At 41.3% G+C, this 20,593-nt stretch overlaps 1 protein-coding gene across 1 annotated transcript; it reads left to right on the top strand.

Annotated features, from left to right (window-relative positions):
* The first annotated feature begins 7,845 nt into the window (after nucleotides 1-7,845).
* On the top strand, nucleotides 7,846-19,376 carry slc1a3b (solute carrier family 1 member 3b). Its single transcript, XM_047160786.2, has 10 exons — nucleotides 7,846-11,208; nucleotides 11,803-12,062; nucleotides 12,448-12,585; nucleotides 14,621-14,825; nucleotides 14,918-14,960; nucleotides 16,021-16,292; nucleotides 16,434-16,667; nucleotides 16,771-16,965; nucleotides 17,156-17,290; nucleotides 17,763-19,376. The coding sequence occupies exons 2-10, from the start codon at nucleotides 11,882-11,884 to the stop codon at nucleotides 17,971-17,973; spliced, it is 1,614 nt and encodes a 537-aa protein (XP_047016742.1). The 5' UTR covers nucleotides 7,846-11,208; nucleotides 11,803-11,881; the 3' UTR covers nucleotides 17,974-19,376.
* The last annotated feature ends 1,217 nt before the right edge of the window (nucleotides 19,377-20,593 follow it).

Below are 20,593 nucleotides of genomic sequence, written 5' to 3'. Positions count from 1 at the left end.
TAGAAACATTTTTAAAGTCCTCTCCAGTTTTATTTTTAAAAAAACAAACAAACAACAGCCAGTATTTCCTGTTTCAAATCCTGCTATTGCAATTATTTTCTGATCCCAGACTGCAGCAATTGTTCGATTGTTTGACATGTAAACAGCTCACTGTAATATCTTAAATATCATATTTCAGAGTGTAAAGCCACCTGGGTTTTTATGTTCACTTCGAGCTGCTAAATGTAGCTTGTTATGAGCTGTATTTTTAAGTTATTAGACATCTTAATGAGGCACATTCTAATAAATGAACTATACACGAACCCTAGGCCTTTATCCTAACAAGTTCTCAGTAGAAAAACTCCATCAAATGGACTAGAAATTTGACAACCTAGCTTAGACCATTTTTAGGCTGCAATTTATAGTAATCATTCAATTACCAAACATAACAAATAAACACATTGTCTTTGGCGGTCAGAGCTCATGGCAAACATGACAGAGAAAAAGAATGCACAAGTGAAATGAAATGATTTATTTTTTATTTTATTTTTAGATTTTAGTTTAACCAAAAATAATGCTAAGTTTCATTGTTTACTTGTACATACGATTTACAGAGTTGAAAGCAACACTCAAGTATAGGTAAAGGTTTCTATTGGGGTGTTTTGTTTTGTTTTTTAATGCAGGGTAGTCATCTAAAATAATCTTTGGCAAACTTTATTTGTCATGTAATCATAAGAGACCGTCTTGTTCTGTAATGTAAGGGTAATGCTTCAGGAACAGCGGTGGCATTGTGAACCAAAACAGAACATTTCCAGAACGTTATGAAATGGTTCCGAGAAGAGAACCAAATCCACAGCGTTCTGGGTTGGCCCGTTAGTCAATGGCTTTTCCACCCCAACACTGGAATCCCTATGAAAAGTTTCAGACTGTTGAAATTGACTGTGTACAGTAAAATGTTGTTCACATTATGTGAACCATTTGCGTAAGGACCTTCGGAATTATTTCGTGTTGCACTTGCATATAAAACATAATAAACATTCATGCTATTTCAGAGGTATATGTATCGCACTGCTATTCACACGCGTCATGTGTTTGTTTTTGGAGCGCTTCCGCCTCGGCTGTCACGTGACATGACTGTGCAACATCCCCCCCCTTGACGTGCAGCAGACTAGCTCCGTACCGGAATGGACCGGTTTCACACGCATGCGCACTGGGACCGTGCGGAATTTTCCACCATGGCCGTGTGTGTAATGGTGGGGGACGGGTTTTTATTTTTATTTATTTATTTATTTTAAATCTTCCTTTAAAGCAAACTGATGGGTGTAGTTTCGCTTAAACTTTTAAACTTTACATTTAGAATATCAAAAATGACATTAAATAATAAAAGTACACATTTCTGAATGTCTGCCCCGCCCCCTTCCCACCAGAGAATCATATAGCATATATGAAGTGACATTTCCTTGACGTGTGTGGAAAGATATTTTACATACACTGAATTTTTCATTTTTAAAGTATAAATGTTTATCATTTAGACATAAAAATCTTTTTTTTTGTCACTGGAAAAAAAAATTACCTACATTTAAAAACAAAAAGGCCTCAGAAATTTATATATATGCTGTCATGGGTATATCTCTTGTGTCTTGTATCTTCAAAGATAATAACCTTGAAGTACTGAAGTACCTTTAAAGCTTTACTCTGAAAGCTAATTAAAGTACACACACACACGTACCATACTAAAAGTACAAAACATGTATGGTACGACCCAGCGACAAAGAAAAGTACACTTCGGTATCTTTATTTCTGAGAGTGTACGCTAAATATAATCGATACAGATTAAGGTATGCTAATACAAAACAATAGTCAATAAATGTAGAATATACATTAAAAAGAGAGTATAAAAACTAGTTTTTCCCCTCCTAACACTGTAACCTGCTGCTACAAGTGTTTGTTTGTTCTATTGAAGGCCTTGAACATGATCTGTGAGCTCCTGTGGTTTGCATAGCATTTGTTTGACCTGTGACTTATTGCCGTCAAAGTCAGCAGGTTACTTGTATAACTTTTATGGCAGCTGGCTTTTGTTTGTAGTGATACGTTTTGCGTTGTTTGTAATAGGAACTGAATCCGGATACTGTAGCTCCTTACTCCTCATATAAATGATTTACATGCTGTATGAAAGCAGATGATTGACTTTTTTCCCCCTAAAATTAAAAATAAATAAATAAATAGATAAAACGTAACTGTGCTCTGCAGTTGACTGTGATTTTGAACATCGTGTTATCTGATTACCTGGTTATCTTACTGCAAGAGCTCACTTGAGTTTTTCAGCTTTTCATAACATTTCATATTATCTTTTGAGAAATCTTTATATGTGTCTTAATGTCTTATAACCTCACAATGATCTTTGATTGCAACTTTATACAATCATTTACAGAGCTTAGTCCTTAATCATTTACAGTCCTCATTATTTGAACACACTCTCAGGTACCAACCTGTACTTGCTGGTGTGGTACCATCAAGGGTGCATCGTTTGAATCTTTAGTATGTACAGTATCTTTTACCTGGGACAGTACATGTAGTGTACCTTTAATTAACTTTTAGAGTAAAGCTTTAAAGTTGTATCAGTGGTACTTAAGGTTCAATCATGTACATATATGTGAGATATAAAGAGACATACGAACCACACGTAAGATGATGCTAGCACCTGAGCAACAAGGAAATGTACAGTCTGGTACCTTTACTTCTGAGTGCGTATGATGCATCATGACGGCATTATAAATTGAATAGACATTAATATTGAGCTTTAGTATGTAGCAGATAAACATAAAGGTAAACACAGACCTTATGAAACATACAGCATGACAAAGTCATATATATATATATATATATATATATATATATATATATATATAAATTGCAAAAGCATTTGTATTAAACATTATTAAATACATCTGAGGCACATACTGTTGATTCCTGCTGCAGTTCACCATCTTTGCCACATCGTGGCAGTGCAAACTAGCTTGTAAATATTTTAAACGGTCAATCCAGAGTTTAACTCTGATGGATTTACAATCAGCTGTAAACAAGTTTATTGAACTTTTTTTTTTTAAATTCTGACTTTACAGAATGTCCTGCAGTTCCTGCTAATTTATACATCCGTTTCCATACACATACATTTCCACTTATTCGTTTGGCATTTACTTTTATTTATTATATGTGAGGCAATTGGTCAAATCAGTGGAAAACCAGAAAGAGACACAACTACACTAACACAGTGACACAGAGAGCTGTACTCAGGATACACTCAGGAGTGCTACACACACTATCCAAAAATAATTTGAAGCAGTATCCTGTGACAGACTGATACGCGTAACCATGAGGTTCTTAAATAGGTAAAAACTCGGCAAAAACACATATAGTAGTGTTCTATACACAGCTGACTTGTGAGAAACCCACCATATTGTTTAGATATGAACAGTTACAAGTCATTAAAGCTGAGAAACAATAGCTAGCATTACTTTCACCCAACCTAGCCACTGAGTGGGTATGTAACACCTGGATAAACCGTACCAAACATCATGAGGAAAAGAGCTCGCCTAAGTGATGCTTGTCCAGTAAAACCTGTATAAAGTGCATGGCGACACCCATGCAGCAACAGCAACGAAGAGGACACACTACTCATACAGAGTGGCATGTCACAGTAAAGGCTGGACGCCCAAACCCGACTATATCCTATAGGATGATGACGCCCACCACCCAGCGGACTAACCTCTTCAAACTCAAGGGCACCCATGTGTTTTACCCCCATAGCAAATAAAGACCACAAGCACATACCAAGCACAGCATGGAATGTTCTACAAGTTCCTGGACACATTTCAGTCTGTGGCATTTGGGGTCCAGCTTGCTTTGAGCCTGCCATAGGTGCATCAGAGCTGACAGGACAGAACCAGACCCCTCTCGAAACACTGCAGAGACTGGCATAGTTGAAGGTGGCTGTTCAACTGGTAGGCCAATATCAGCCTGGAAGAACCGCCTAGATGCAGCTATTTGTGCTTATTTGATAAGCGGCGAGAGGGTGAGAAGGATGACCGGCCATTGTGCTATAAAGCTGTTGATAAATGAGTTACACAGTCTCAGGTCCAGACACACTGATTTCAGCTGAGCCTTGACTGAACCTTGTCTGCTGCCAAGTCATTTAGAGTAACTCAGACTGCTTACTCGGCTGCTTGCTGTGACTGTTGGTTGCAGTGGGGCCTGCGTGTTTATGACCAGCAAGCTGTTTAATCTGAGAGGTCTGGGCCAGATTCAGCTCTGAACCAGGATCCAGATCTGTCAGCTGAACACAATATGTTGATTTTGGCATCACCAAGCAGTCAGCACAGGGCACGTCTGGGACAGAAACAGCTTCCACGAGACGGTCAGTGCCAAGGTAGTGACTGCTCGTCTTCACCTTCCAAGAGATACAGACACTGACCGTCTAAACGTAGGTTGTGTAGCATGGTTATCAGTGGCTTGGTACAATATAGACTATGGGGACTGTCCAACCCAAGCGTAGAAAAAGAGTTGCAAATTTGCAGGAAACTGAAAATAGATGAAATTTTTATTTCATCAACACTATTACATTATAGGCTATGTGCCTGTCTAATGTTTGTAAGCCTAAAATAAATAAATAAATAAATAAATAAATAAATAAGGTTCAATTCTCAGTTAGAGAACCGACCCCATTCAATGGAGGGTTGCACGAGTCAGTGTGGTCTCAGGGCTGGTCCAAAGCCCGGAAATTGGGGAGGGTTGCATCAGGAAGGGCATCCAGTGTAAAACTTGTGCCAGAATCAAAATATGCGGATGGGTGATCTGCTGAAAAAGGGGAGGGGGGAAAAACCCCTAAATATCAATGAAGAGATTGGATTATGACACCATCAGTCCTGTAACCTTACACTTGATAAGCCAGACTGAGGATTCTACATAAATTAAGAACCTGGAATCAATCTGATATAATTTTGTCAAGGTAATAGATACAAGGAGGTATTGAAACCATGCGGCAAATTTAAGTTTACAAAAACACCCCGTTTCACTTACATTCACACAAATAAGTTCAGAAAACCGACAGAGCATCGGTGCAGCGAATAGTGTTGCTGCCTCACATCTCCAGGGTTTGGGTTCGATCCTGAGCTCCACGTGTTGTCTGTGTCGACACTTCCTTTGTGTCAGCATGGATTTCTTTCCAGTACTCCGGATCCAGAACCCCGACCTGGCTAAAGCAGATACTGTAGATTGCATGAGTTCTGAAAACCAGGAAACAAGACAATAGTAGAAAAAAGAAATCAAAAATAGAATCAACGTTTGAAAAAAATCAAGAAATAATACCTCAATTATATCCTGTGGGACCAAGGCAACGAAGTAACGATCTTTAGGTGTTGTGTTTAGAGCATTTTTAATTCTCAATGGAGTACATGCTAGTCACTCTGAGGTTCAGGATCATCTGGCGTGGAGCCCTTTAATGCATGGAATGCAGAGAAAAGCGGATTGGATCTGATTATCGTTTCAACAATTCAGCTTTGAAGAGCGACATAGCTTCGATGTCGAGCGATTGACCGATTCGCAAGAAAACTTTTCATCGTCAAGTCTGCTCATTTGACGAAAAGGATTACCCGTTTGGAGAACCAACTGGAGATTCTGGGAAGTCCTGCCAATGCCTAAAGCCTGATCTGAATCCTTAATCACGAGTCTCCCTGGGTCCTGGCAGGCCCACTTTGCATATTGTTAACAGTTCTAACATATTCAAAGCTAAACTTTAGAGTTTGTCTAGAGGGCTGGGAGAAAAAGCGAGCCCATGAAAGACTGGAGGCTTCATACTTGGTGGTATGAAGAGAAGAGAGTGATTAAAATGCCTCTGGTGAAAGCAACCCCTGATCTGGCCCCTTCAAAAAGGCAGCTAGTTGTTGTGAAGCCTAGAAAGATGCATATGATAGATAGAGGAAGGTCAGGCTATATTTTTATTTATATTCAATGAATGACTGAATTTTTTTTATTTATTTTTTTTATCTGAGATTCAGTGGTCATGTTTCACTTAAGGAAGCCTCGTGTGACAGGTCTGTTGATACAACGGTTGTCTATTTTGGTGATGAATTTTATTCACATCATGTTAGTACAGGGTTTACGTCCCAAATAATTCTCCTAATAATTTATCCACAGCCCACAGGTTAATATTTGAAGAAATTTAAACCTCCAGATCAGAGCATGATTACGTTCTATTCAATGTCTATGACCATCGTGCCTGATTAAGAGCTCTCATGCGCTCTCTATCTTCACCCGTTCGCCCGCTTATTCATATGTAGACGACTGAAGACCGGAAACGTTTGTCGTCCTCACCGTCTTTTTAACACCCCATAAAATGGCCTTGGAAGGTTTTCTCTTTTTTTATTTATTTATTTATTTTTAAACACACAAAATACAATACTGCTCCTGCCTGAAGAGTCAGCTCTCTTCTCGCCTGAATGCATTTGGGCGGCGCTGCTTTTGAATATACCACGATCTTATAGGTACGGTTTAGGTCATTTTCTTCACGTGTAGCCATGAAGAAGGCCTCAGACTTCCTAACATCCATTTCAACGTTTTTTGAAATGAGGAGAATAAAACAGTGCGGTAGATTTCTTCACATGCGAACCTTTCAAGTCAGAACAATAACAATGTTGCACTTGTTCGCAACTCTAAATGATCCATGTGCATAGGGATTTCAAGTGGGTCATGGACTCTGGGTCTGTAATATGAAAAACCCTTGCTGGTTTCATGACAATGCTCTCGAATGAATAATCTTTCAGGCCCGTTCACACCACCCTCTAACTGGTTCGTTTTCCTATTACAGCATGGCCCGAAGTGTTTTATAGTCTTATTTATTTAGTGTTTTATTATTACGTAATAACAAGCACCCTAATAACTTAATGAAGTTTAATTCATTCAGAATAGTAACTAATAGTAGAATAGTGACTAAAGTTAACTCTCATTTCCTTTTAGTTGTTTTTTTTGTTTGTTTTTTTTTAAAAAAAAAGGAATGCTGGGAGATTAAGTGGGCTTCTTACTTGTGTCTGTATCTGTTTTCGGATTGCATTGTTTCACTCGCTGTCCAGATAAAACGTTGACGCTTCATAATAGACAATAAAATGTCTCCATTCTCAGATTCCACAGCTGGCCTATTTCAAGGGGCTTCCCTAAATATATTTCGTCCCCCAAAGGAGCACTTATTTATTTATTTATTTATTTATTTATTTAAAAAAAATTTGGCCAAGACCGTTCTCTCACAAACGCAGTGATGTGTAGGTATGTGAGCCTGAATGCAGCTTACAGCTTTGTTTTAATGGGTTAGTCACCTTATTGAGTATGACGAGTCCTGTGAAACAGAGCACACTGATTATCGGAGCCATATTGTCTCTAATGAGACGTCCTGGGTTCTGTCCTCATTCGTGCTCGGGCTAATTGGACAGGAAATGAAACACATATTCATGTCAGATAGTAACCAATGTCGCTTCTTTTTTTTTTCTTTTCTTTTTTTTTTTTTAACAAGCCTTGGAAAACTAAAACAATTTGAGCATGCATGCGAGAACGCAAAAGCATGCTGTGTGTTCTAATATGATATGACGTAAATATTAGTCGATCCCCTTTTTTGGTTAAGTAAATACTTAAAGCCATAAGCATTATTTAAAAGGAAAGTGATACACACACGGAGTATTTCTTTTCTTTTCTTTTTTTCTTCTTCTTTTTTTTTTTTTTTTTAAATCTTTTTGATAATGGCATGCTTTATTGTGCATGCTGCCTTGCTTTGTGGAAGAAAAGACTCCCAGTACACAAAGCGGCATCCCTGTGGCCATGCTCAATAGATACCGAAAGTCCAGAATCACGGCTAATAGGCTGAATGGTTGCTGGGAGATTGGCTATTGATGCGGTCAGACCTGAGGCATTTACCTCACAGGGTTGCCTCTTTTAGCACCAAAAATCCCCTGAATCAAGTAGACGTGACAGGCAGCTCCGAGTTAACGTCGGTCACAATGAAATATTAGCCAGGCTGTAATTTGATGTACATGTCAATGGAGAGGAAGTGATCTGTGCTGCCTTGGGGACCAAATAAATAGGGATTGGTTAGTCAGGAGCATGCCCGTGCGTAAAGCTTATTACACCAAATGTGCCTCTTGGTACTGTAGACACAAAAAAAGACAGCATTTGTTTGTTTGTTTGTTTTTAAATAGTTTTAATTTAAATTTAGAGTCATTTCTGGGGGGAAAAAAATTGTTTAAAATTTTTTTGATGAGTCATCCACTACTCATCCTATTTGCATCCAATCAGATGCTCTCTAGGACACGTTTATTAAATTCATATATTTAAAATCTATATTCTGAATGTATATATTTCTTTAAAGCTGTCCGTTGTTAAAAGCGCCATGCAAGTAAAACTGAACTGAACTTTAATTGAATTTATCCCGCTGTGCATTATTAGCACCAAGCTAATAACCAACCAATAATGTACGCTTCCTGCGTATTGTTCTGATTTCCCCTCTAAAATCTCGATGACGCTTCAAACGTGTACAGTGCGACCTTTGCGGGCAGCACAAGGCGCAAGGCTTGATGGTCCGTGCGCTATGGCGTCAAGTTTAACGTGCAGTTAACGTTTGTGTCTCAAACCGAGAGTTAGCGTCTGGACGTATCGAGGCATACTGGTCTTTTTCCCACTCTCCCGTGAGCAACCTCATGCTCTCGATGCCACTGGGAGGCAAAAACACTGTGATAACAAACCATTACTATAATACTAGAATAAATGTAGAAGGTTTGCACATAGATAAAATTTGAAGTATTTGCTGCGGTAAATGTTGCCATTGCCAGTTGCATTGCCCTGTAGCTTGGTTTCCGCTCTCATATGATAGCCATCAGTCTGCGAGCTTGAGGACTTACTAGTGAAACCTCACTACCGGTTTACATGACATCAGATTAACGTTAGCTAGCTTGTAAGAACTCTGTTTGGCAAATATGTCCTATGGTCTGCTTTAAGAATGCAAACTATTGATGTATCCCGTGTTATGTAAAATGTTTAAAGTGGCCCGGGCAGGAGTCTGACACCCCGAAACTGGACGAGTTTGTTTTTTGTTTGTTTGTTTTTTTTTAACCGAAAATGAACTGTACAGCTAGAAAGAATCTGAAATCCAGTTTTGTCACAGACATCCTCTGTCTGTTGAGCAGTAGAAGCAGAAGAGAAGCAGAGAGAGCAAGAGCGAGGGGCTGCAGGCATGGAGTTGTGGGATCCACATTACAGATGCAAAGCAGGCACTGTTTATGATTACTCTGAGAGCAGAGACACAAAACCAGGGACATTCCAGGAGTCTAAGTGAATACCACATCCCATTTTTGATTAGGCTCCTACAAAAGAATGAGTCAAACACTAAAAGCGCATTCTCATGGGCCATCGTGGACCAGTCCAGAGATAGTACAACACCTGTGTGCGTAACCAAATGGCACACACAAATGGCAGTTAGGTTCATGGCAAGAGCCTGACTGTAGATATAAAACCAACATGGGCAGCATTTTCTCATGGAATTTCAAATGATGTAAAGATCAACATAAGTGAAGAAGCACAGTGAGATGGTTGACAAGCCGGATACAGTCCAACTCCACCAGATCTCCAGGCAACTGATGATGAAAGTACCGTTTATTCACTGTGTGGGAGAGGTTATTTCGTGGCCCTGCTTTTCTTCCACTACACCAAGCGCCTATCTTTATCTAAAGTACTTCAAGACGGTTGGCCTGGCCAATCCCCAAAGAGAGCAGAGAGAAAGAAAGGAGGATACGATTAGTGGACTTTCACTCTTGAGAAAATGCGCCTGGGGTTTAACTCGCAACTCGTAAATCTCATGTCACACATGATCTTTGCATTTTTTTTTTTTCCTCTCCGGGCAGTGCCACATAGCATCTCCCAATACAAAGCAAGACCCAAATATATTAAGCATGTATGTTTGAGTACAAAAGAGATTTTATAGAGAAAAGCTTGATTCTCGGTCTTGATTCTCAGCCTTTCCTACCGTGTCGAGATGCAAGGAAGGCCTGATGTGTCTTGGGAGAAATCACAACGAGTAGAAGCTGAGCCTTCTCATTCTTTTTCACCTTCATCCCACCGCTTTTTTCATTACAAGGTATGACAAAACAGTTTGTGTGGATACTGGACATTCATTCCTCCACCGAGTGTGCGGTTAACTAGATGTTAATCTATCCTATTGTGTGCAGTGGAACAACCATGGCCGAATTTCATCCGGTGACTCTTATCAATGTCTGAGTTGTTCGGCACAAAATAATCACCCGTAGTGTGTTTATTGTGTTTATATGTGTTATGTGCAAGAGGTGTAACCGTACAGCTGCTCATTCACTCAATTATCCAATCATCCAGTGATGTGGCACGCGTAAAGCCATGCGGATACAGTTCAAGAGCCTCAGGTAGTGTTCACGTCAAACATCAGAATGTGATCTCAGTGACTGTGGCGTGGTTGATGTGCCATATGTTCTTGTTTGAGTATTTCAGAAATCGCTGGGATTTCCAATCATGGCGATCTTTAGAGTTTGAGAAAAAAAACCTCCAGTGAGCAGTGGACGGACGTCCTGTGGACGGAAACGCCCGTTTGAAGAGAGAGGTCAGACTGGTTCAAGCTGACAGGACGTCAACGGTATATCGGATAACCGGTCTTTACATCCGTGGTGAGCAGAAAAGCATCTCAGAACTCCAGAGCCAGAGCTGCGGACCACATCAGGGTCCACTCGTGCTGGCCAAGAACAGGAATCTGAGGCTACAGTAGGCACAAGATTATTTAAACATGTAAGTGATAAATAGTCAAAGACTAACAACTTTGGCCAGCTGTAAACCGGTGAACCGAGATGAGCTTTGACTCATTAAAAAGAGCCGTAATTGCCATCACTAGTGCAAACATTCTCCCCAGCCCAATATTTTACTGTTTACCAAGTTCGTCCCCCTCCTCTGACTCCCACCCTCCCTCCGTCCGCCTTTGTAATCTCCTCCCCTTGTGAGCTGTGGGTGTTGTGGGAACATCTCGGCTGCCGAAACTGGCATCATCTCCAGCACTCTACACACTGCTTCTCAGTCGGGACGGACAAGTTCCACTACTGCACCACTGAAGACCGTCTTTAGCTCTCTGGCACCTCTGGATCACCAGCTACGGAGAGGAGATTCAGTGTGCTGAGAAGGGTAAGTGTGATAGTGTGATAGTCAATCTCTTTTGTAGTCTGAACAATTTACTGTGTTAGTATCAGCCTGAGGCACATGACAGACAGCATTTTAAATTTTTTTTTTCATTTATGTTTCAGTCTGCCAAAATGTTCAGACATTTCATACGCTGTGCTTTCATTTTTCGGAGTGAGAACTCATGCCAAATGATTGTGATCTGGTTTGGACGTCGCATATTACCTTACGTGTTCCAAAGGAGATGCTCGAGTGCTTGAGTTCTGTAGTGGTAATTCAGGTCTTAGAGAAAAGAAAACTTTCATCCTTCATTTGCATATAATTGAATATACACCGTGGTCCACTCGAATTGTTTTCCGCCTCCGATTACGAAATCAGAGGCACACCTGCAAGTCAAAAGGCATTGTGTTTTTGTTTCTGGACGCAGCTGTCTTGCTTTGTTTTTTTTTTGTTTTGTTTTGTTTCTGAACTGCACGTAGACTTGTTCTACTTTTCTCCTTGTGAGTTCTTGTGAAGTTCAGATGAGCTGAGACATGCATTCATACAGAGGCGGTACAAATGTAAAAAGCTAAGTCCTTTCCTCTTTTGTGAAAATTTCAGTTCAGGAAGCTTGGGGTTTGCTCTGTCCAGTCAGACGGCTGATTTGTACAGAGGACAGAGGTAGCTCACAGCAGCAGCCATGACCAAAAGCAGCGGGGAGAAACCGCGCTCTCGCAGCCGGGTGCAGAGGATCCGTGAGGACATCCAACTGCGCTCCCTGAAGGCCAAGAAGAAAGTAGAGGACATCACCAAAGACGACGTTAAGACCTTCTTGAGGAGGAATGCCTTCGTGCTTTTAACCATCGGCGCAGTTGCCCTTGGCAAGTGCATCCCCCCATTTCTCAAGTGGTGGTGATTTCTTTGAACTGACATGTTGAGAAAGGTCACACAAAATATAGTCAGGCTAACGCCATTCATAGTTTCTAGGTCTTGGTTAAATAAATAAATAAATAATAATAATTAGAAACTTCTATGTATTGTAAATACTCCACATTATACATCACCAGGGTAAACTCTAAGGGTAGAGAAGACAACTTCTACGATATTGTGTGTCTCTGTATACAGAATATAAGTAATAGAAAGCAGTATCTGATCTCATGTAAGTTCTAAGCCAAATAAACACAAGCTAGGAGGCTACATACTGTATAGAAAGACTCTGTAGTATTATAATAGAGGATAATTATTGACATTCTCTTTTATGATCAGGCATCATACTCGGATTTGCCCTGCGGCCATATAAGATGTCCTACAGAGAGGTGAAATATTTCTCCTTCCCCGGAGAGCTCTTAATGCGCATGCTCCAGATGTTGGTCCTCCCTTTGCTGGTGTCCAGTCTGATCACAGGTCTGTATGAGGCAGCGATATCAACAGCTGGTTCCTTTTATATGTTATGGCATGACGCATAACACGACAAGGCATGTATGACGTTGTATACATTAAATTTGCAGCCCTCTATCCCTGATGCTCTGCAGGAAAATCTTTGAAGTCACACCACTAAAAACAACTCGTTGCACTAGTTGTAAGGATCGTCGGTGCGCGCTGAGATTACGTGATTGCTTTAGTCATTGGAATTACAGTTAAGATGCTGGGACATGCTGACTCGATGATGCATCTCAATATGACTAGAATCTGCAGTGACTGCAGACGACGTGTTGGTACATTTTTTCAAAAGATCGAAAAATTCAAGTGGATTCCCAAACGAGCAAGTAACTAAGCATTGTTTTTGAAGATCTAAGCTTTTTTGTATGTGTGTGTGTGTGTGTGTGTGTGTGTAGTCTACCTCATCCAAAGAAATTCTGCCAATAATTTCCAGTCTGACTAAATGTGTCTTCATTGTGGTTACAGTATTATAGGTGGCAGGCTAGAATGAAGCAGAGGTTCTGCTGAGAAGAAGAGACTCACACTAGGGTTTGCAACTAATCAGTGCTATGATGAAGTTTGCGATGGGTCAGAGTAAGCCTCCCCACTATCGCCCCCACCCTCATATCTCCCCTCCTGCTTCGTTTCACCCGTATAAAAGATACAAAGTGCCCTCCTCTTCTCTCTTCAAAGCCATATTGTCTTGTAGCATTCCACGAACACACACATGCAGCCAGTTGCTTAAGGAATTTGCTCAGAAAACCGGTCTCATAATCACACTAACAAATATAGACTCCTTTTTTTTTTCATGAAAATGACAAATATGGGGATATTCAGATTTTTGGTGTTTAATCATACGCCATTAACCTCCTTTTTAGAGGTCGACTTGGTTGCTCCGTTAGTAGCCCCTTTCCCGAATGCCTCCATGCCGAAGAGGGCCAAGAGGGTGACATGTAAGAGGGGGCTGTTTTGTCCCATCCACTCTTTGTAGTTTTTTTGTACCCAAATTGAGTGACTGGGTTCTTTTCGGTTCGGAAAAAAACTGTTTGGTGTTTCCGTGGAGATGCAGACAGCCGCCGGGGGTTTGGGCAGGTGAAGGAGTTTCTCAGCCTGTCACAGAGAAAGAAAAAAGAGAGAGAGCGCGCGAGAGAGAGAGCACGAGAGAGAGAGAGAGAGAGAGAGAGAGAGTGGGTTAAGGAGGATGAGAGGAGAAGGCCCGAGGTAGAGAGAGGTGTGGTTGAGAGAATGGGGGGAAAAAAAATGAGTTGAAAGAGAAGGCCTCTAATAGGCCTGCCCCCAACAGGATTAAAGGAACACATACATCTCCTTTTCGCACAATAGATGCTTTTTCTTTCCTTGCTGTGAATGCAACGTAACAGCTTTCAGCACTGAAAATGGTAAGCAAACTGTGTTCTGGGGCATTCTCAGTTCAAGTTCTTTTCTTTTATGATGCCTTCTTCTGGGGCCCCTCCAGGGAACCCCTTAAAACCACTTTAACGACTCTTTCTTCAGTTCCTCGAGTTTGTCTGACTTCCACTACTGAAAAAAAACAAAAAACCCCAGCTTAGACAAGCATGAATTGCACTCAAGCCCAAGTTGGTTCGTACTAGTTTGTGTTAGTTTCATGCTGGTCAACCATCATGGCCATGGCTGGTAAAGCTGGTCTTGGTAGTGCAGCAAACATGGTGATAGTGGTTGCTCGCTTGCAACCAGTAGACAGAAGACCACACCAAATATAGCTGAGTATTGCTCAACACAGTCCATCTTTCTGGGTAGATGATGGAGAAGTAGACTCTGGCTCTTGTGAAGCACCGATCTGTGTATCGATGTCAGATGGTACTAGAATTGAAAGTTTCTGGCTCTCTGCGTTCCATCAACCCCTTCATGGGTTCTCCGTGTAACAGAGAAGAGGATCCTGGCTACACATGTCAATAAATTATGCAGCGTTTTGCATCCGTAACTGCCGAGTACGACACCGAAGTGATCAAGCAGCAGGTGTATGAATGCGTTTTCTCACCAGGCATGGCAGCACTTGACAGTCGGGCTTCAGGGAAGATGGGGATGCGAGCCGTGGTGTACTACATGACCACAACGTTCATCGCCGTGTTCATCGGAATCATCATGGTCCTCATCATCCACCCTGGCAAAGGCTCCAAAGATGAGTTCGCTAAGCAGCAGAAAATCGAGCAAATCAGCCCAGCCGACGCCTTCCTGGACTTGATCAGGTACTGCAGGACTGATCTTTAGAGCTGACCTACCTATGACGTATGATCTAAGGTCGATGGCTAATACGGTTTTTGTGATTCTTCTTTTTCAGAAACATGTTTCCTCCCAACCTGGTTCAAGCTTGCACACAGCAGGTATTTTTCGGGTAGCTAGTTTTAGAGTAGCTGCTTTCCTCAACAAGTATTCCTTGTCCTGGCTAGCACTGCTGCGGGTGTTTCCCTTTGTTCCTTGAATCAATATGATATTTTCATGCCAAAATATGGCTAAGACAAAGATGTGGTCATGGGATAGTGTTTTCTCCAAAGGAAATTATTCTTTGTACTTTGGTTCCCTGTTGTGCAGGAAACCAGATTCTCATCAGATTTAATGAGGCTATGCTTTCTGGCCTTTCAGAAGGCCAAACAAAAAGCCTAGTGGAGAATATATTATCACCCTTGGATACACACAGCTTCTGAGGGAGGCTTGACTGTTTTAATGGTGCGGTCATGTATAACAACTAATGACAAAGTATCGACGTTTTTCATACCGGACCAAAATGGTTAACTTTGGATGCCGGGAAAGGGAGGCGCAAGAGCCATTTAGCATTTTGATGGATTGGGATGTAAATTTAAGAGGACACAGCTGTGGGTAGAGCTTTGGCAGGGCAGCAGCAGTACCATAGTTGGACGTTATGGTGGGAGGAAGGGGCACGGAAACCAAGAGACAGGGAACTGCTGGGGCCACACAATGACATGTAAGGCGCTGACAGTGGGGAAAGACACTGTGGTCCGGATTCTCTCCACAGGGAAATATCGGAGCCAGCTGGATCTGAGAAAATACATTTCACTAAAATTAAATGGAAGCATTGTCTCTTTCATATTTATGCAGATTTACATGACGGACAAAAACATTGTTCTTGCATATAGGTCTGTATACAGATCTCCATTTCGTTCACATTTACCAGTACCATGTAAGAGACTGATATGCTATATGAAAGAATATAGTGGTTTATTGTATCATATAGCAGTAAGAAAAGTACACTGCGATGCCATGTTCTATTTACTATTTAATATAATAGGGATCCCAGAGGTATCCATCATATGGAATGTCCTCGAATCTCTCTGAATACAATCAAAAGTCTCTCGTCTGTCTTTGCTTAACCTAGATTTCTTTTCCATTTCCCTAATTTCGTTCTTCTCGTTCACCTCCCCACAGTTCAAAACCCAATACAGCAAAAGAGTTGTACATGTGAAGGAGATAGTGAATGACAGCATTTTTAATCTGACCAACACCACCCAAGAGGTCGCTCATGAAGAGATCATCCCAATCCCTGGCACCACAAACGGAGTCAACGCCCTCGGGCTGGTCGTGTTCTCCATGTGTTTCGGCCTGATCATTGGGAATATGAAGGGGGAGGGCCAAGCGCTCAGGGACTTTTTCGACTCCCTCAACGAGGCCATCATGCGTCTGGTCGCCATCATCATGTGGTGAGTGTTGTCATGTACGAACCAAACGAGAGCGTTATTATCACTATATACAGGTGGTAATGTCCATAAGATTGTACTTGATGTTCCTGAAAACAAGCATACCAGTCAGTAGTACCTCTGCTTGATTGTTGCCCATTGAAGGTACGCACCCATCGGTATCCTCTTTTTGATCGCTGGTAAAATTGTGGAAATGGACGACATCACTGAAATGGGAGGGCAACTAGGCATGTACACCGTGACGGTCATCATAGGCCTCCTAATCCACGGGTGTATTATTCTACCCACACTCTTCTTTGTCATCACCCGGAAGAACCCCTTCATCTTCATCACTGGCATATTGCAGGCCCTAATCACTGCCCTGGGAACGTCGTCCAGGTAGATCTCAAGAGCAGCCTCTGAGACGAAATCTCTAAGATCTCTAAAACGTGTGTGTGTTAAAGCTTACACTAGTCTTTTCTTCGGTCGCCTCCTTTTCCAGTTCAGCCACTCTGCCCGTCACATTCAAGTGCTTAGAGGAGAACAATAAAGTTGACAAGAGGGTGACCCGCTTTGTGCTGCCAGTTGGCGCGACCATCAACATGGACGGAACGGCACTGTACGAGGCGCTGGCTGCCATCTTTATCGCCCAGGTCAACAACATGGAGATGAACTTCGGACAGATCATAACTATTAGGTGGGAATATGTTAGAAACATTTTCGCTTTCACACGCGAAATCTGATCAAACCTGTCCAAATATGAATGGCATGGATGGACTATAGGCATGCTGCTATTCTGTCTATCCCATTCGAGAGTGGACCAGTTCACTAGTGCTATATACTAGTGCTACACATGCTATGAAGGTCTCTTTGTTTATTTTGCACAGCATCACAGCCACAGCTGCCAGTATCGGAGCTGCTGGAATCCCCCAGGCTGGACTGGTCACCATGGTCATCGTGCTGACCTCCGTGGGCCTGCCCACCGACGACATCAGCCTCATCATCGCAGTGGATTGGTTCCTGTGAGTGTTCTGTGCCTCCAGTCTCACCCTGCAGTCTTTTCTATCTATCATATCATCTAATTGTCTCGTCTTATACACGATTATTACATTCTTATACCACGAATCAATACTGACATATTTAACTACGGCTTTCCTTTGAAACTTCATCCCTACATTACACTGGCTAACACATGGTTGATTTTTTTTTTTCTTTTCTTTTCTGTATCTACCCTAGTGACACACTTCTAAAAGCCCATGGGTCTCGCTCCATTTTTTGGGGAGAATTTCATGTCATTTCAGTTGGTTTTAACATAGAAACATAATTAGGTTAGGCAAATTAATCATTCCAAATAGAATCCCCTTCCCATAAATTACAGAGCTAATTGGATAGCGAAAAGTCCTAAACTGGGGTGGATACATTGAAAAGAAAGTTCACGCTCCTTTAGACTGTGAAAGAAAGAAAAAAAATGATGATGAATCTCTGGCTTTACAGGGACCGACTGCGCACGACAACCAACGTGCTAGGCGACTCCATAGGAGCAGGCATTGTGGAATTCTTGTCCCAAGATGAGCTGCAGGACGGCGATTTGGAGATGTGCAACTCTGTATTGGAGGAGAACGAGTTGAAGAAGCCTTACCAGAAGATTCCTCAACAGAATGAGTACGAGAACGAGAAACCTCCAGACAGCGAAACAAAGATGTAGTGAATCCCAGAGTCCTGTTGTGGTGTGCCCAAGCAGGGATTTCTTTCTGTATGTGTGCGTGTGTGTGCGTGTGTGTGTGTGTGTGTGTGTGTGTGTGTGTGTGCGTGCGTACGTGTGTGTGTGTATGAGTATTCCATTTTTTCATTGGCTACTTTTGGTACTTCGCCATTCCTACATGTTTTGTGTGCCGTATCTCTGTCACATTTCCATTATTCATCGATTCCTCGTTTTACGTTAATCCTCGCCCGTGAATTAAGACATTTTAAGACTTCTCGGTTATATCGTGACCGGACACGCTTTAGAAAAGGAACTGCCGGGATTTGAAGGTTTCGACACTTAAGAAGGTTTAGACAGGCAGGACAAGATGGCGGACTCTAGAAAGTAAAGTGCTGATTTGACTTGTGGTTAAAAATCCATGAGGTTTAACGTGAAGAATGTGATGTAAAAAGAACTGAATGGAAACCGGAGGGTCATATGTCACATGACCGAATATCATCCAGTGATATATACACGGAAATGCATTTTTATGTAGTGCCTCGATGATCTATCGATCGATCGGACAGATGAGATGATTAATAATTTGTCCCTGGGGTTGGGATTAAAATTACAGGTGGTTCGTTTGATGTTTTCGGCTCCTAACATCCAGCAGTAAAAGTTAAAGACGCGTTTATTAAACACTGCGTGATAGGAACGCCGACTTGCTCCACTATGTTGCCCCTGCGTTTAAAACCACCAGTGTAAACTGTTTCTAGTGAGGCATCAACTAGCTTTATAAGGCTTTGGTTTATTCACTCGGTCAAAAAAAAAAAAAAAACTGTTTCTTTTACTGTTTGCTTCGTTTTCTTTGTACTTACCTTGTCTTTATTTTAATCCTGGAAGCATCAAAATGTTCACAGTATTTTCATACACATCCCGGATACGGTGTTACTTTCCCTCGCATATCTCTAGGACATCCTGGTAGCACACTTGAAACCCTCGAATGTTACACCTTTGCTGCCATTTGCTAACATAAATAGTTTATATTATATAGATAGCATATTATATAGTCGTAGCTTTGGAGAGTTAATTGTAGATATTGTGAACGATATTGTGAAGTCTCCCGAGGCTGCACTGAGCTGGGACGAAGTGTCATTTTGAGAACCGGATAAAATTCAGGATCCGACATTACAGACACAAACATGCCGAGCGTCTACTAACTCACTCAAATGAAGAGAAACTGTGATTTTGCTTCTTTTTCGTGATGCGTCTATGGGGATCTTGTTCATCTTGTCGGTTATTTGCCCCCTTAGATCCGCGCGCATGCAAAATAAAATACCGCATGTGGTTTCAAACTACACGGAATAAATGAAACTGTAGGTTTGTCTATGGTAAATATAGTTTTGAATAAAATGGAAAATATTGTATGCCTTTGAACGTGTATGTCTTTTCATGCCGTCGTCCGTTTAAACAAATGCCGCGAGTCTGTGAAGACTTGAGATTAGTCAGGACACCGTCGGGTTTCTGTGTGTAGAGTATCATGGCTCTGTTTTTAGCTGCTGGTGAGCAGGGCGATGGGAAAAGGGAGTTGTGTGAGCCCCCTGCTGGCCAAACGATCCACGCCTCTCCACAGTAATACTGGTACAGAGTTAAACCAGCCTGTACAACTAAAGTTTTTTTTTTTTTTGATAGTCAAACACTGTACACAACTGCCACAATAAAATGATAACATTTCAACCTGGTAGGCTAGATTTAAAAAAAAAATAAACAACTGCAAATTATTAAATCCCCGAGTGTCAACTTTCACATGAGCCATTAACCACTGCTGTGGAGCATTTTTTGCAGTGCTGAACATAGGCAACCCCAAAGCAAGGGCCTCCGGTGAAAAGACTTAAAGCACTCTCGGTGTTTCCTCTGAAATGAATGTGTTTATCTATTATGAAATGAAAGTGAATTTTAAGAGAACACGAGTATACAGATATAAGACATCAAATTTCACAATAAGAAACTGCTAAAGTGAAATATTACACAAATGAACAAGAACAACAACAAAAACAACAACAACAACAACAGTGACACTATTAACGGGTCACAATCCTGAATACCGGGGGGGGACTAGAAGAATGTAATCTGTGTGGGTTATCTATTTAAAATATCAGGCTAGCTAGCAAACGTTACCTACCTACCTAGCCTAACACCAGCTAGCATTGACTAGCTTTACCCCAGCACTCGCCCTGCTGTTCGCTAAAACGTCACAAAACTATGCTTTTATTTCATCAAAAACTTGAAAATGAGGATGAGAAATAGAAGAAATATATATATATATATATATTTTTTTTAAAGAAAAAGAAATAAATGACCCAAAGCAAGGTTCATTTGCTGATCCAGGGAAATGTTTTGGCACCTCGGTTTACAATTAATGATACGGTATGTTGTAGGTTACTGTGCTGTTACAGAAGTTTCCCTATATCTATACGGTTCTTAAATATGATATGATCTGCCATTACTACAAATATTTCCCAGGATACTACGTGTAAAACACATTCATTATGTGTGGTACGTTTGAAGACACGTTTATAGACATATTTTCCAGTGCTGTGATACAGGTTTCAAAGAACAGCATCAGACATGTATTTACAGACGA

This window comes from Ictalurus punctatus, chromosome 16 (genome assembly GCF_001660625.3).
Source record: "Ictalurus punctatus breed USDA103 chromosome 16, Coco_2.0, whole genome shotgun sequence".
In the NCBI taxonomy this organism is placed as follows: domain Eukaryota; kingdom Metazoa; phylum Chordata; class Actinopteri; order Siluriformes; family Ictaluridae; genus Ictalurus; species Ictalurus punctatus.
This window is presented reverse-complemented; position numbering and strand designations above follow the sequence as displayed.